The 17,136-nt window shown below is 53.8% G+C and overlaps 1 protein-coding gene and 1 long non-coding RNA gene across 4 annotated transcripts; both read right to left on the reverse strand.

Moving 5' to 3' along the window:
• Positions 1-1,278: 1,278 nt before the first annotated feature.
• LOC146420632 (uncharacterized) lies at positions 1,279-3,359 on the reverse strand. Of its 3 annotated transcripts, XR_014849087.1 has the most exons (5): positions 3,170-3,359; positions 2,445-3,130; positions 1,923-2,068; positions 1,757-1,862; positions 1,279-1,694 (listed from the first exon to the last, which is right to left on the reverse strand). It is a non-coding gene; the product is annotated as an uncharacterized LOC146420632 (long non-coding RNA). The 3 variants fall into 3 exon arrangements; XR_014849086.1 differs by lacking the exons at positions 1,757-1,862; positions 1,923-2,068 and having other exon boundaries at positions 1,281-1,463; positions 2,343-3,130; positions 3,170-3,356; XR_014849085.1 differs by lacking the exons at positions 1,757-1,862; positions 1,923-2,068 and having other exon boundaries at positions 1,281-1,715; positions 3,170-3,355.
• A 152-nt stretch (positions 3,360-3,511) lies between these two features.
• Positions 3,512-15,128, reverse strand: LOC146420633 (microtubule-associated protein 1S-like; the record flags this gene model as incomplete). The annotated part of the gene is made up of 7 exons (XM_085048066.1): positions 3,512-3,663; positions 4,104-4,524; positions 4,855-5,010; positions 6,370-6,590; positions 6,670-9,757; positions 12,489-12,629; positions 14,901-15,128. Coding segments are annotated over 5 exons (3,834 nt in total), but the record flags the coding sequence as incomplete, so codon positions are not given.
• Positions 15,129-17,136: the final 2,008 nt, after the last annotated feature.

Below are 17,136 nucleotides of genomic sequence, written 5' to 3' on the forward strand. Positions count from 1 at the left end.
AAATTCTCAAAAAATTCCCCAAAAATCCCCTAAAAAAAACCCCAAAAAATCCTCAAAACCCCAAAAAAATCCTAGAAAAAATCCTCAAAAATCGACAAAAAATCTGCAAAAAAACCCAAAAAAATCCTCAAAATCAAAAATCCCGAAAAAAACCCCAAAAAATACTCCAAGAAATCCCCAAAAAAAACCCACAAAAACCCCCAAAAAATCCCTCAAAAAAGTCCTCAAAACCTCCAAAAATGCCCTAAAACCTCCAAAAAATCCCAAAAAAATCCCCAAAACCCTAAAAAAATCCCTTAAAAATCCCTAAAAAATCCCAAAAAATCCCATTAAAATCCCTCAAAATCTCCCTAAAAAAATCCCAAAAAATCCCCAAAAAATCCCAAAAATCCCCAAAAAATCCCAAAAAAATCCCAAAAAATCCCAAAAAAATCCCAAAAAAATCCCCAAAAAATCCCAAAAAATCCCCAAAACCAAAATCCCAAAATCCCAAAATCCCCTTTCCCCCTCAGCCTTACAACCCCAACCCATCCCTTTCCCCATCCCCAAATCCCCCAAAAAAACCCCAAAAAAACCCCAAAAAATAAAAAAAAACCCCAAAATAAACCCCCAAAAAAAATCCCAAAAAACCCCCAAAAAACCCAAATAAAACCCAAACTCCACCTGGAATGAAATCTCTTTAATTTTTATTTCTCACACATTGGGAAGGTGACGTGCAAGGTGGGAATCCTCTCGGTGCTTTTTGGGGTTTTCGGGGTTTTTTGGGGTCACAAAAACCCCAAAAAAACCCCAAAAAAAACCCCAAAAAACATAAAAATCCCAACCTTTCCAGCAGAGAAAAATCCCATTTTTAAAGCACTAAAGGTGAAACATTCAGTGCAGAAATATTTCAAATACAATCAAACCATCAATTGGGATTTTTTTCTGGGTTTTTATGGGGTGGAAAAAAGGGGTGAAGATAAATAATTCACCCCATAAAAAACCCACAAAAAATTGGATTTTATTTTTTTTTTTTTTTTTACAGTTTACACGATTTTTTTTGAGTTTTTTTAGGGTTTTTTTATCTTAAAAAGTTAATACAAAAAGAGCCAGCGAGGAGAAATTCTAGAAAATTGGGGTTAGTGTTTGTTTTGGGTTGGGGATTTTGGGGGAAATTTGGGGGATTTAGGGATTTTGGGGATTTTGGGTAAATCTCCTTTTTTTTTGGGGTGTAAAATCATTTTTTTGGGGGATAAAATCGTTTTTTGGGGGTAAAATCAGGTTTTTGGGGTAAAATCTGCTTTTTGGGGTAAAATCAGGTTTTTGGGGGTTAAATCTTTTTTTTGGGGGGTAAAATCGCTTTTTTTGGGGGATAAAATCACTTTTTGGGGGGCAAAATCAGGTTTTTTGGGGATAAAATCACTTTTTTTGGGGTGTACAGTCATTTTTTTGGGGTAAAAATCAGTTTTTTTGGGGTAAAATTGCTATTTTGGGGGTAAAATTGCTTTTTTGGGGTGTAAAATCATTTTTTTTGGGGGGATAAAGTCACTTTTTGGGGGGCAAAATCAGGTTTTTTGGGGTGTAAAATGCCTTTTTTGGGGGTAAAATTGCTTTTTTTGGGGGGTAAAACCACTTTTTGAGGGCTAAAATCCCTTTTTTGAGCAGTAAAATCACTTTTTTGGGGGGAAAAACCACTTATTTTGGGCAAAATAACACTTTTTTTGGGCGGAAAATGACTTTCTGGCTGTAAAATGACTTTTTTTGGGTGAAAAATCACTTATTTTGGGAAAAAAAACCACTTTTTTTGGGCGGAAAATGACTTTTTTTGGGTGGAAAATCACTTTTTTGGGGTGAAAAACCACTTTTTTGGGGGTGAAAAATCACTTTTTTTGGGTGAAAAATCATTTTTGGCAGAAAACCACTTTTTTTGGCTGTAAAATCACCTTTTTTTGGGTGAAAAATCACTTATTTTGGGCAAAAAACCACTTTTTTTGGGCGGAAAATGACTTTTTATGGGTGGAAAATCACTTTTTTGGGGTGAAAAATCACTTTTTTGGGGTGAAAAATCACTTTTTTTGGCGGAAAACCACTTTTTTTGGCTGTAAAATCACTTTTTTTGGGTGAAAAATCACTTATTTTGGGCAAAATAACACTTTTTTTGGGCGGAAAATGACTTTTTATGGGTGGAAAATCACTTATTTTGGGCAAAATAACACCTTTTTTGGGCGGAAAATGACTTTTTATGGGTGGAAAATCACTTATTTTGGGCAAAATAACACTTTTTATGGGCAGAAAATTACTTTTTTGGGGTGGAAAATCACTTTTTTGGGGTGTAAAACCACTTTTTTTGGGTGTAAAATGACTTTTTTTGGGTGTAAAATCACTTTTTTGGGGTGTAAAACCACTTTTTTTGGGCGGAAAATGACTTTTTTTGGGTGAAAAATCACTTTTTTGGGGTGTAAAACCACTTTTTTGGGGTACAATCGCTTTTAGGGTCACACCACCAGGGACCCCCCGAGGTTATCCCACCTTTGCCCCCCAAAAAAATAACCCAAAACCCCAAAATATTCACCTGTGGGAATTTAGGGTGAGGCAGGAAATTGGGGAAAAAACAACAAAAAAATAACAAAAAATCCCAAAATTTACCCTGTTGATCGAGGAGGGAACTCAGTGTCACCCCTGGGAGGGTTTGGGGACCTCAAAGCCACCAGGGTGACCCCAAAACTGCCATGGGGACCCTAAAACTGCCATGGGGACCCCAAAACCATCCTGGGGACCCTAAAACCACTCTGGGGACCCCAAAACTGCCATGGTGACCCCAAAACTGCCATGGGGACCCTAAAACCACCCTGGGGATCCCAAAATGACCCTGGTGACCCTAAAGCCACCAGGGTGACCCCAAAACTGCCATGGTGACCCCGAAAACTGCCATGGGGACCCCAAAACCATCCTGGGGACCCTAAAACCACTCTGGGGATCCCAAAACCACCCTGGGGACCCCGAAAACTGCCATGGGGACCCCAAAACCACCCGGGTGACCCCAAAACCACCATGGGGATCCCAAAACTGCCATGGTGACCCCAAAACTGCCATGGGGACCCCAAAACCATCCTGGGGACCCCAAAACTGCCATGGGGACACCAAAATCACCCTGGGGATCCCAAAATCATCACAGGGAACCCAAAACCACCATGGTGACCCCAAAACTGCCATGGTGACCCTAAAACCACCCTGGGGACCCTAAAACCACTCTGGGGACCCCAAAAACATCACAGTGACCCCAAAACCACCAGGGTGACCCTAAAGCCACCATGGGGATCCCAAAACCACCCTGGTGACCCTAAAAACCACCAGGGTGACCCCAAAACTGCCATGGGGATCCCAAAATGACCCTGGTGACCCCAAAACCAGAAGGACGACCCCAAAATCACCGTGGTGACCCCAAAAACCACCCCAGCTGTCCCTTGTCCCCAGAGCATGCAGGGTGACACCGAGGTGACACTGAGGTGACCTTGCTGTCCCCTTTGGGGCGTTTAGGGACACCTGGGTGGCTCGGGGACAAGGACAAGGAAGCTCTGGGGTGCAGAATTGTCCCCAAAGCCATCAGAATTCCACCTGGGTGGCTCGGGGAGGACATTGAGGAACTTTTGGGGTGCAGAATTGTCCCCAAAGCCATCAGAGGAACTTTTGGGGTGCAGGATTGTCCCCAAATTCTGCTCTGGGGTGCAGAATTGTCCCCAAATCTCAGAGCTCCACCAGAGTGGCTTGGGAAGGTTTGGGGACCCCAAAACCACCACGGTGACCCCATGGAGGTGCCACCACACCCTCATTGTCCCCCTTTGGAGCGTTTAGGGACATCTGGGTGGCTCGGGGACAAGGACAAGGAAGGTCTGGGGTGCAGAATTGTCCCCAAATCTCAAAACTCCACCTGGGTGGCTCGGGGAGGACATTGAGGAACTTCTGGGGTGCAGGATTGTCCCCAAAGCCATCAGAACTCTGCTCAGGGAGGAGGACGAGGAAGGTCTGGGGTATGGAATTGTCCCCAAAGCCATCAGAGGAAGCTCTGGGGTGCAGGATTGTCCCCAAGGCCATCGCCTGGGTGGCTCAAGGGGGACATTGAGGACAGTTTGGGATGCAGAACTGTCCCCAAATCCCAGAACTCTACCTGGGTGGCTCGGGGAGGACGTTGAGGAACTTTTGGGGTGCAGAATTGTCCCCAAAGCCATCAGAGGAAACTCTGGGGTGCAGGATTGTCCCCAAGGCCATCAAAACTCCACCTGGGTGGCTCGGGGAGGAGGACAAGGAACTTTCAGGGATCAGAGCTGTCCCCAAATCTCAGAGCTCCACCTGGGTGGCTCGGGGAGGAGGACAAGGAACTTTTGGGGATCAGAGCTGTCCCCAAATCTCAGAGCTCCACCTGGGTGGCTCGGGGAGGAGGACAAGGAACTTTTGGGGTGCAGAATTGTCCCAAAATCTCAAAACTCCACCTGGGTGGCTCAGGGATGACACTGAGGAACTTTTGGGGTGCAGAACTGTCCCCAAATCTCAGAACTCTGCTCAGGGAGGAGGATGAGGAACATTTGGGGTGCAGAACTGTCCCCAAAGCCATCAGAGCCAGCTCTGGGGCGCAGGATTGTCCCCAAAAGCCATCAAAACTCCCCCTGGGTGGCTCGGGTGGCTCAGGGAGGAGGATGAGGAACTTTTGGGGTGCAGAACTGTCCCAAAATCCCAGAACTCCACCTGGGTGGCTCAGGGAGGATGACATTGAAGAACTTTTGGGGTGCAGAACTGTCCCCAAAATCCCAGAACTCCACCTGGGTGGCTCGGGAAGGACGATGAGGACAGTTTGGGGCGCAAGGACTGTCCCCAAGGCCATCAGAACTCCACCTTGCAGGCCGGGAAGGTCTCGTCCTGCATGGCCACGGTGCTGTTGCTGCCCAGCACGGTGATGCCCAACTGCTGCTGCCGCTCGTGGGTCTCCTGGTACCACTCGTGCATCACCAGCGAGTCGAACGTGGGGATCAGCGTCACCTGAGGGGACAGGGGACAACAGGGCGGGGTCAGCGGGGAGGGGAGGGACAGCCGGGAGGTGTTACCGGGGAGGGACAGCCGGGAGGTGTCACCAGGGCAGGGGAGGGACAGCCGGGAGGTGTCACCAGGAGGGACAGCCGGGAGGTGTCACCAGGGCAGGGGAGGGACAGCTGGGAGGATTTGGAATCGCTGGAATATCGGCGAGGGACAGCCGGGAGGTGTCACCTGAGGGGACAGGGGACAGCAGGGCGGGGTCACCGGGGAGGGGAGGGACAATGGGATGGTGTCACCTGAGGGGACAGGGGACAGCGCCACGGGGTCAGCAGGGAGGGGAGGGACAGCCGGGAGGTGTCACTGGAGTGGGGAGGGACAGCCGGGAGGTGTCACCTGAGGGGACAGGGGAGGGACAGCCGGGAGGTGTCACCGGGAAGGGAGAGCCGGGAGGATTTGGAATCGCTGGAATATCGGCAAGGGACAGCCGAGAGGTGTCACATGAGGGGACAGGGGACAGCGCCATGGGGTCACCGGGGAGGGGAGGGACAGCCGGGAGGTGTCACATGAGGGGACAGGGGACAGCGGGACGGGGTCACTGGGGCGGGGAGGGACAGCCGGGAGGTGTCACCAGGGTGGGGAGGGACAGCCAGGAAGATGTGGCGTCGCTGGAATATCGGCGAGGGATGGCTCGGAGGAATTGTCACCAGCCCAATGGTGGGAAGGGGCGCACAGGACACTGTCACCCCCGAAATATCGGCAAGGGACACCCAGGAGAATTCGTCACCTCCCTGGGCACTAGGGAAGGGACAGCCAGGAGGAATTGTCACCACCCCAGTGGTGGGAAGGGGCACACAGGAGAATTTGTCACCCCTGGAATACTGGCAAGGGACACCCAGGAAGCCTTGTCACCCCCCCAGCAACAACAAGAGGCATCCAGGACACTTTGTCACCCCCCAGCACCATGAAGGGACACCCAGGACACTTTGTCACCCGCCAAGTATCAAGAATGGACACCCAGGACAATCTGTCACCCCCCAACAAGATGAAGGGACACCCAGGACACTTTGTCACCATGAAGGGACACCCAGGACAATTTGTCACCAGGAAGGAACACCCAGGACACTTTGTCACCCCCCAACAACAAGGGGCAACCAGGACACTTTGTCACTCCTGAAATATTGGGAATGAACACCCAGGACACTCTGTCTCCCCCCAACAAGATGAAGGGACACCCAGGACACTCTGTCACCCCCCAGCACCATGCAGGGACACCCAGGACACTTTGTCACCAGGAAGGAACACCCAGGACACTTTGTCACCCCCATCACCCCGGAGCTGACCAACCCCACCCCACCCGGAGCTCACCTGGATGTCCACCCCCCACTGGTGCTTGCCGGTCAGCAGCGCGTCCAGCAGCGGCCGCAGCACTCCCTCCTTCAGGTGGTCATCGCCGCTGACCACGTAGCACAGCGAGCGGATCCGCCGGAAGAACTCCTCGTCCACCGTCCTGGCGCTCCACGAGCCGGGCAGGTACGCCAGGTCCACGTACACCGGGGGTCCCTGGGGGGCTGTGGTGGTCCTCGAGCCTGTCAGGGAGAGGGGACCGAGGTCACAGCTGTCCCCAAAACCCCGCGGTGTCACCCTGATCGCACCCCCTGGTTGTACCTGCCGGTGACGCCCGGCCAGCTCCGGCCGCCGGCCGCGGTCGGGCGTTGCGGGGATCTGCGCCGGGCTGGACTTTCTTGTCCCCGAGGGGCAGCTTGGCTTTGTCACCGGTGGGAGGCCTGGCCTTGGTGGCCGAGGAGGGGACGCGGGGCGGCTCGGCCTTGGGGACGGCGGGCGCTGACCCCACGCGGGACGGCGTCCTCTTCACCTTGGCGCCGGGCAGCTCCCTGCGGCCGGAGGGCAGCGCCTCGGGGTCAACCATGCAGATGCCGGGCTGGGCGGGGAGGGGACAGGGGTCCTTCAGAGGGGCGGGCAGAGGGTCGCAGGGTCGGGTGACACCGCCGCGGGGCGGCCGCTCCGAGTCCTCGTCCGACTCCAGCCCGTCGGCCAGGATGGACGGGCAGTCCTCGGTGGCCGGAGGGACGTCCGAGTCGGAGAGGGTGGGCAGCGACTCGCTGACCGAGGTGGGGGGCGTCTCGCCCGGCCGGCCCCGCGGCGGCGCCAGCTCCTGCGAGGGGTCACTGTCTGACGGCTCCCGCGGGCTGGCGGCGGCCGAGGCTGACCGCTCGGACTTGGGGTGCTCGAACTCGCAGGGCGACACCAGGCACAGGTCCACGTCGTGGGGCGAGTCCGAGCGGCGGCCGGGCCGCGGGGCCGAGTCGCCGTCGGCCCAGGGCGGGTGGTGACACGGCCGCAGCGGCAAGGACAGCCCCCCCTTGGCGGCCTCGGCCTCGGCGGCGTCGCCGGAGCGCCGGCCGTCCTCCGGCGGCGACTCGCTGACCGGCGGCAGCACCTGCTCGAAGGACACCGACAGCGACTCGTCCACCTCGGTGGAGTGCGGCGAGCCCACCTCGGCCGGCAGCGAGGGCGTGGTGATGGTTGGGGACACGTCGGGGACGTCGTCCTTGAAGGGGCTGAGCGACAGGCACCCCGCCTGCTTGTCCGAGCCGTCCGGCGCGCCTTTGCCCCCTCCGGCCGCCGGCCACGCCGTGCTCTGCCGGCCGCCGCCCGGTTCCTCTGCTCCGTCCTCCACCGGCGACTGGTGGAAGGGCGTGTGGCCGGCGCTGGCCGGCCCCGAGCTGGCCGGGGACATCATCTCCAGGGTCTTCTCCTCGGAGCTGCCGCAGGGATCCTCGGCGCCCTCGGCACCGTGGTTGAGCAGCCCGGTGGGCGTCAGGTCGAAGTTGACGCTGCGGTCACTCTTGGGGGTCTTGGCCAGCGGGGACGGGGGGCACACGGCCCTCAGCGGGCTGCTCTCGGGGTGCCGCGGGCGCTGGGGGCTCTCGGGGTCCTCCAGGCCGTTCTCCAGGCAGGACGGATCGCCCGGGCGCCGGTTGTTCTCCAGGGACAACGGCTCCAGCTCGCTGTCGGCCGTGGCGATGCCTTCATCCGCGGATTCCTCCTTCCTCCTCCTCCTCCCGCCATCCCGCTCGGCCTCGGGCAGCATCTCCTCGGGGGAGGAGGACTTGGAGCCGTCCGACGGCTCCTTCCGGGGCGATTTGGCCTTGGCTTTCTCCGGCTCCTTCTTCAGGGTGGACTTCTTGGCGCCGCCAACCTTGCCCGCGGCTTTGCGGCTCTCCTGGACCGGCGTTTTCCTGGCCGCAGCCTTGGCCGGAGCTTTGGCCTCGGCCTTGCCGTCCTTCGAGTCCTTCCTCAGCGTCTCGGCCTTCACCTCCTTCTTCACCACCTTCACCTCCTTCTTGGCCTCCACCTTCCCCTCGGCCGCCTCGTCCTTCTTCGGCGGCTTCTTCTCCTCCTTTTTGGCCACCGGCTCCTTCTTGGGCGCTGCTTTCTCCTTGCTCGCCTTCGGCTTCGCGTCGCCCTTCGCCTTCTCGGCCGCCGGCTCCGGCTTGGCTCGGCCATCCTTGGCTTTGTCCTCCTCCGACCCCATCCTGGCCACGTCCCCCAGGGGTTTCGGCTTCTCCTTGCTCCCACCCTTCACCTCCTTCTTCTCCACCTTGGCGGCTTTCTCCTTCGGCGCCGCGACTTCCACCAGGCTGAGCTTGGACCCTGATTTAAGGCTCTCCTTGCTCTCCGCCCTCTTCTTCGGCGGCTTCTCCACGCCCTTCAGGTCGTTCTTGGTCACCACGGGGTGCTTGAGGAACTCCAGGTGCTTCACCTTCTCCAGCCCTTCCAGGATGCGCGCCTGCGGGGTGCAGCCGGGGAACAGCACCCGGATGATCTTCTCGGAGCGGCTGACGGGGTGCCACACCAGCAGGACGCACACCGAGGTCAGGCACTGCAGCGGCAGCTCCTGCTCCTTGGGGAACCCGTTCCCCGACCACTGCTGCAGGAGAAATTCCAGCTCCTTGGTGCCCTTCACCGGGTTGAGAACGTACATGTCCAGCCGGCCCACGCCCATCTTCTGGAAGAGCACGGTGGGCTCGGCGCGAGGTCCGCCGTCCCTGGCCAGCAGGTTGGGCTGGATCCCCAACCTCTCCAGGTAGCGCAGGGTCAGCGCCGCCTCGTCGCAGCTCTTCAGCACCCGCGAGTCGCCCTCGATGTCCTTCAGCTTCTCGGAGGCGTTGAGGAACACCACGCCCAGCTCGGGCGAGATGAGGTTCTTGGCCCAGTCGCCGTTGCCCTGCGAGCTCTGATCCTCCTCCAGCTCGGCCAGCTTCCTCTGCAGCAGGCTGTTGATGCCGGGCAGGCTGTCCGTCCCGGCGTGCGTCACCAGGATGGAGTCGATGCGGTCCAGGTGCCTCACCAGCTTCCAGAAGGACGACTTCGGGTTGGAACCGCCGTTGACCAAGACGTTGAAGCCGTTGACGGCGAAGAACGCCGAGTCGCCGCGCCCGCCGGGGAAGATGTAGCAGCAGGGCTTGGAGAGCTTCAGGAAGCCCACCATGGTGGGAGGCTCCAGGAGGTCGAAGGGGGATTGGGGCTCCAGGGACTCGGCCAGGTACTCCATGAACTCCTCCAGGCCTTCCATCTCGGGCAGGACGCAGCCCGGGTTGTAGCGCAGCTCGATGAAGTCCTGCAGGTTGTGGTGCTCCAGGCCCGAGTCGCGCCACTCGCCGAAGTCGGGGCAGCTGATGGTCAGCCTGGCCTTGGCCGAGGGGTCGGCGGAGCTCAGGATGTCCCCGACCTGCGGAGAGGGATCACCTTTGGGGTCGGGGTGGCCCGGGATGGGTTAAACGCTTGGATCGGCGCCTGCTGCCGGCTTTTTGGGGGATTTTGGGGTGGCAGCTCCCTCTGTGGGGTGGGAGGTTCCCAAGGGGGGATTTCCCTGACCCTTCCACCCCAGCTGTGCCCCCCTGGCCGGGCAGTCGAGGATCTGCTGCCCTGAATCCCCATGATCTGCTGCCCTAAACTCCCAGGATCTGCCCCACTAAACTCCCAGGATCTGCCGCCCTAAATTCCCAAGATCTGCCCCCCTAAATTCCCAGCATCTGCCCCCCTAAATTCCCAGGATCCACTCCCCTAAACCCCCAGGATCTGCACCCCAAACTCCTAGGATCTGCCCCACTAAATTCCCAGGATCTGCCCCATGAAATTCCCAGGATCAACTCCACTAAACTCCCAAGATCTGCTACCCTAAATTCCGAGGACCCATTCCCCTAAACCCCCAGAATCTGCCACCCGAAATCCCCAGCATCTGCCACCCCAAACTCCCAGGATCTGCCCTTTTCCCTGCCCCAAAACACCCCCAGAATTTCTTTCCCAAACTCCCAGCATCTGCACCTCTAAATTCCCAGGATCCACTCCCCTAAATTCCCAGGATCTGCACCCCTAAATTCCCAAGATCTGCACCCCCAAACTCCTAGGATCCACTCCCCTGAATTCCCAGGATCTGCACCCCAAACTCCTAGAATCTGCACCCCTAAATCCTTAGGATCTGCACCCCCAAACCCCCAGGATCTGCACCCTTAAACTCCCAGGACCTGCGCCCCTAAATTACCAGGATTTTCCCCTTTTCCCACCCCCAGGATTTTCCCCACACGCTGCAGGGAGTGGGAGGACATGACAGCATTGCCGAGGAGCCGACGTGCTCAGACTGCATCTCTGGCAATCCTACAAATCCCACAATCCCACAAATACCGCAATCCCGCAAATCCCACAAACCCCACAATCCCACAAACCTCCTTGTCGGTGAAGATGTGCAGGAAATCCCGCAGGCAGAAGCAGCCCGTCTGCAGCAGCAGCTCCCCGCAATCCCACAATCCCCACAAACCCCACAAACCCCTGAATCCCACAAATCCCACAATCCCACAAATCCTACAATCCCACAAATCCCTCAATCCCACAAACCCCACAAACCCCACGATCCCACAATCCCGCAAATCCTGCAATCCCAGAAATCCTGCAATCCCAGGAATCCCACAAACCCCCCAAACCCCACAAATCCCTCAATCCCAGAAATCCTACAAATCCTACAATCCCACAAACCCCACAAACAAACCTCCTTATCAGTGAATATCTGCAGGAAATCCCGCAGGCAGAAGCAGCCCGTCTGCAGCAGCAGCTCCCCACAATCCCACAATCCCCACAATCCCAAACCCCACAAACCCCACAAATCCCACAATCCCGCAAATCCTACAATCCCACAAACCCCACAAATCCCCCAAACCCCACAAACCTCCTTGTCGGTGAAGATGTGCAGGAAATCCCGCAGGCAGAAGCAGCCCGTCTGCAGCAGCAGCTCCCCGCAATCCCACAAACTCCACAAACCCCACAAACACCCCAAACCCCACAAATCCCACAATCCCGCAAATCCTACAATCCCACAAATCCCTCAATCCCACAAACCCCACAAACCCCGCGATCCCGCAAATCCCACAATCCTGCAAATTCCAGAAATCCTGCAATCCCAGGAATCCCACAAACCCCTCAAACCCCACAAATCCCTCAATCCCAGAAATCCTACAAATCCTACAATCCCACAAACCCCAAAAATCCCACAAACCTCCTTGTCGGTGAATATCTGCAGGAAATCCCGCAGGCAGAAGCAGCCCGTCTGCAGCAGCAGCTCCCCGCAATCCCACAAACCCCTCAATCCCCCAAACCCCACAAACCCCACAAACCCACAAATCCCTGAATCCCACAAATCCCACAAACCCCGCGATCCCGCAAATCCCACAATCCTGCAAATTCCAGAAATCCTGCAATCCCAGGAATCCCACAAACCCCTCAAACCCCACAAATCCCTCAATCCCAGAAATCCTACAAATCCTACAATCTCACAAATCCCACAAACAAACCTCCTTGTCAGTGAATATCTGCAGGAAATCCCGCAGGCAGAAGCAGCCCGTCTGCAGCAGCAGCTCCCCGCAATCCCACAAACCCCACAAATCCCTCAATCCCAGAAATCCTACAAATCCCTCAATCCCACAAATCCTACAATCCCACAGATCCCTCAATCCCACAAACCTCCTTGTCGGTGAATATCTGCAGGAAATCCCGCAGGCAGAAGCAGCCCGTCTGCAGCAGCAGCTCCCCGCAATCCCACAATCCCCACAATCCTGCAAACCCCCCAAAACCCCTCAAACCCCACAAACCCCACAATCCCCCAAACCCCACAAACCTCCTTATCAGTGAATATCTGCAGGAAATCCCGCAGGCAGAAGCAGCCCGTCTGCAGCAGCAGCTCCCGGCAATCCCACAAACCCCACAAACCCCACAAATCCCTCAATCCCAGAAATCCTACAAACCCCACAATCCCACAAACCCCACAAATCCCTGAATCCCACAAATCCTACAATCCCACAAATCCCTCAATCCCACAAACCCCACAAACCCCGCAATCCCGCAAATCCCACAATCCCGCAAATTCCAGAAATCCTGCAATCCCAGGAATCCCACAAACCCCACAAACAAACCTCCTTGTCGGTGAATATCTGCAGGAAATCCCGCAGGCAGAAGCAGCCCGTCTGCAGCAGCAGCTCCCCGCTCTGCTCCACGCACGGTCCCGCCAGCACCAGCAGCTTGTGCTGCGACACGTCCGTCACCAGGTTCCGCAGCTGGGGACATCGGGGGACACCAGGGGACATCAGGGGGGACAGCAGGGACATGAAGGGGACATCAGGGGGGACACAAAGGGGACACAGAGGGGGGACAAACGGGATATCAGGGACACAGAGGGGACATGAGGGGACACAGAGGGGGTATCAGGGACACCGCGGGACGTCAGGGGACATGAAGGGGACATCGGGGGACGTCAGGGACAGCAGGGACATCGGGGACGTCAGGGACACAGAGGGGATATCAGGGACACAGAGGGGACATGAAGGGGACACAAAGGGGACAGCAGGGACACAGAGGGGACATCAGGAGACATCAGGGAACACAGAGGGGACATCAGGGACACAAAGGGGACACAGAGGGGACACAGAGGGGACACAGAGGGGACACAGAGGGGACACAGAGGGGACACAGAGGGATGGTGGTATTGGGATTCACTCTGGATTGGGATTCACTGGGATCAGGATCAGGACTCCCAGGATCAGGATTAACCAGGATTGGGACTGGGATTCACCCCGGACTGGGATTCACCGGGATTGGGATTCCCAGGATCAGGATTCCCCCAGGATCAGAATTCACCCGGGATTGGGATCAGGATTCCCGGGATCAGGATTCACCAGGATTGGGATCAGGATCAGAATTCCCGGGATCAGGGTTGGGATCAGGATTCCCAGGATCAGGATTCACCAGGATTGGGATCGGGATCAGGATTCCCGGGATCACAATTCCCAGGACCAGAATTCATTGGGATCACAATTCCCAGGACCAGAATTCATTGGGATCAGGATTCCCAGGATCAGGATTCCCAGGATCAGAATTCCCAGGATCAGGATTCACCGGGATTGGGATTGGGATTCACCAGGATTAGGATCAGGATTCCCAGGATCAGAATTCCCTGGGATTGGGATCAGGATCAGAATTCCCAGGATCAGAATTCCCGGGATCAGAATTCCCTGGGATTGGGATCAGGATCAGAATTCCCGAGATCAGAATTCCCAGGATCAGGATCGGGATCAGGATTCCCAGGATCAGGATTCACCGGGATTGGGATCAGGATCAGAATTCCCAGGATCACAATTCCCCGGACCAGAATTCATTGGGATCAGGATTCCCAGGATCAGGATTCCCAGGATCAGGATCAGAATTCCCAGGATCACGATTCCCAGGATCAGGATTCCCAGGATCACAATTCCCAGGATCACAATTCCCAGGACCAGAATTCATTGGGATCACAATTCCCAGGATCAGAATTCCCAGGATCACAATTCATTGGGATAGGATTCCCAGAATCAGGATTCCCCGGGATCAGGATTCCCCAGGATTGGGATCAGGATCAGAATTCCCGGGATCAGGATTGGGATCGGGATCACAATTCCCAGGATCAGAATTCATTGGGATCAGGATTCCCAGGACCAGAATTCATTGGGATCAGGATTCCCGGGATCAGAATTCCCAGGATCAGGATTCCCGGGATCAGGATTCACCAGGATTGGGATCGGGATCAGAATTCCCAGGATCAGGATTCCCAGGATCACAATTCCCAGGATCAGGATTGGGATCAGGATCACAATTCCCAGGATCACAATTCCCAGGATCACAATTCCCAGGATCACAATTCCCAGGATCACAATTCCCAGGATCACAATTCCCAGGATCACAATTCTCAAGATCACAATTCCCAGGATCACAATTCCCAGGATCACAATTCCCAGGATCACAATTCCCAAGATCACAATTCCCAGGATCACAATTCCCAGGATCACAATTCCCAAGATCACAATTCCCAGGATCACAATTCCCAGGATCACAATTCCCAAGATCACAATTCCCAGGATCACAATTCCCAGGATCACAATTCCCAGGATCACAATTCCCAGGATCAGGATCACAATTCCCAGGATCAGGATCACAATTCCCAGGATCACAATTCCCAAGATCACAATTCCCAAGATCACAATTCCCAGGATCAGGATTGGGATCAGGATCACAATTCCCAGGATCACAATTCCCAGGATCACAATTCCCAGGATCAGGATTCCCAGGATCACAATTCCCAGGATCAGGATTCCCAGGATCACAATTCCCAGGATCACAATTCCCAAGATCACAATTCCCAGGATCACAATTCCCAGGATCACAATTCCCAGGATCACAATTCCCAAGATCAGGATCACAATTCCCAGGATCACAATTCCCAGGATCAGGATCAGGATCACAATTCCCAAAATCACAATTCCCAGGACCAGCCCTCCCCGTCCCTCCCCGCTCACCTCGTCGCACAGCGATTTGTCGGAAGGGTTGAGCAGCACCAGCGTCTCCAGCACATCCCCGCGGTGGTGCAGCGTCCTCTGACCTGCCAGGTGACACCAGCCTGTCCCCAGCTGTCCCCAAGGGGGTGGCAGTGCCACCACCCGCCCTGCTTTCCCGGTTTTCCGGCGGAAGAGGGACAGGCGGTGTCCCCACCGCGGGGGACAAGGGACACACTTCCCGTGTCCTTCCTGTCACCGGGAGAGGAGGGAAGGGGACAGGGGACAGGTTGGGGACAGCCTGAGTGCCACCAGGGGGGTTTTGGGGGTTAAAATACCCTAAAAGCACCCGAAACACCCAGTGGGGAGACTTTGGGGTAGATCCGGGGAGTTTGGGGAGGAAGTTTTGGGAATTTTGGGGAACAAATTCTGGGAGTTTCGGGGGAAAAATTCTGGGATTTCAGGGAGCAAATTCTGGGAATTTTGGGGAACAAATTCTGGGAATTTTGGGGGACAAATTCTGGGATTTCGGGGAGCAAATCCTGGGAATTTTGGGAGCAAATCCTGGGAGTTTGGGGAGGAAGTTTTGGGAGTTTTGGGGAACAAACTCTGGGAGTTTCGGGGAACAAATCCTGGGAATTTTGGGAGCAAATCCTGGGAGTTTTGGGGAGCAAATCCTGGGATTTTGGTGGACAAATTCTGGGAGTTTTGGGAACAAATCCTGGGAGTTTTGGGGAACAAATTCTGGGAGGTTTGAGGAACAAATTCTGGGAATTTCGGGGAGCAAATCCTGGGAGATTTGGGGAACAAATCCTGGGAGTTTTGGGGAACAAATCCTGGGAGTTTTGGGGAACAAATCCTGGGAGATTTGGGGAACAAATCCTGGGAATTTGGGGAACAAATCCTGGGAATTTTGGGGAGCAAATCCTGAAAAGGTGGGAAAAAACCGCAAAGCAGCTCCAGCTCGATCTCCATCCATGAAAATTCCCATTTTCTCCACCCACGAAAAAATCTCATTTTCCCGAGGAGAAGCAATCCCCTCCTCACATGGGGAATCACGAGGTTTGGGGTGTGTGGGGTGAGCACAAAGCCAGCTCTGATCCCACAAATCCAGGCTGAGGGAACAGGGAGAAATAACTCCTCCTTCCCGCCTTTCCAGGATTCATTTTTTCCCGTTTTTTTCCCTGTTTTTTTCCCATTTTTTTCCTGTTTTTTCCCATTTTTTCCCGTTTTTTTTCCCATTTTTTCCTGTTTTTTCCCCATTTTTTCCCGGTTTTTCCCGTTTTTTTCCCATTTTCATCCCGTTTTTATCCCATTTTTTCCCTTTTTTTTCCCATTTTTTCCCGTTTTTTCCCGTTTTTATCCTGGTTTTTTCCCATTTTCTTCCCATTTTTTCCCATTTTTTTCCCATTTTTTTTCCCAGTTTTTCCCGGTTTTTTCCCATTTTATCCCATTTTTTCCCATTTTCATCCCATTTTCATCCCATTCTTTCCCGTTTTTATCCCATTTTTTCCCGTTTTTATCCCATTTTTTCCCGTTTTTATCCCATTCTTTCCCATTTTTATTCTGTTTTTTCCCATTTTTTCCCTTTTTTCCCCAATTTTTTCCTGTGTTTATCCCATTTTTATCCCATTTTTCCCCATTTTCTTCCCATTTTTATCCCATTTTTTCCCCTTTTTTATCCCCGTTTTTATCCCATTTTTTCCCTTTTTCCCCTTTTTTCCCATTTTTTCCCGTTTTTTTCCCCTTTTTTCCCCGTTTTTTCCCTGTTTTATCCCATTTTTTCCCATTTTAATCCCATTTTTATCCCATTTTTTCCCCTTTTTTCTGTTTTTTCCCATTTTTATCCCCATTTTTTCCCCTTTTTTTCCCATTTTTTCCCTTTTTTCCCCTTTTTTCCCTTTTTTTCCCATTTTTTCCCTTTTTTATCTCATTTTTTCCCATTTTTATCCCATTTTTTCCCATTTTTATCCCATTTTTTCCTGTTGTTTTCCCGATTTTATCCCATTTTTTCCCATTTTTTCCCGTTTTTTCCCTTTTATATCCCATTTTTTCCCGTTTTTTCCCTTTTATATCCCATTTTTTCCCGTTTTTTCCCTTTTATATCCCATTTTTTCCCGTTTTTTCCCTTTTATATCCCATTTTTTCCCTTTTTTTCCCATTTTTTCCCGGTTTTATCCCATTTTTATCCCTTTTTTTCCCCCTTTTTTCCCATTTTTTCCCGGTTTTTTCCCATTTTTTCCCCTTTTTTTCCCATTTT

This window comes from Lichenostomus cassidix, unplaced genomic scaffold (assembly GCF_008360975.1).
Source record: "Lichenostomus cassidix isolate B80296 unplaced genomic scaffold, HeHo_3.0 HiC_scaffold_811, whole genome shotgun sequence".
Taxonomy (NCBI): domain Eukaryota; kingdom Metazoa; phylum Chordata; class Aves; order Passeriformes; family Meliphagidae; genus Lichenostomus; species Lichenostomus cassidix.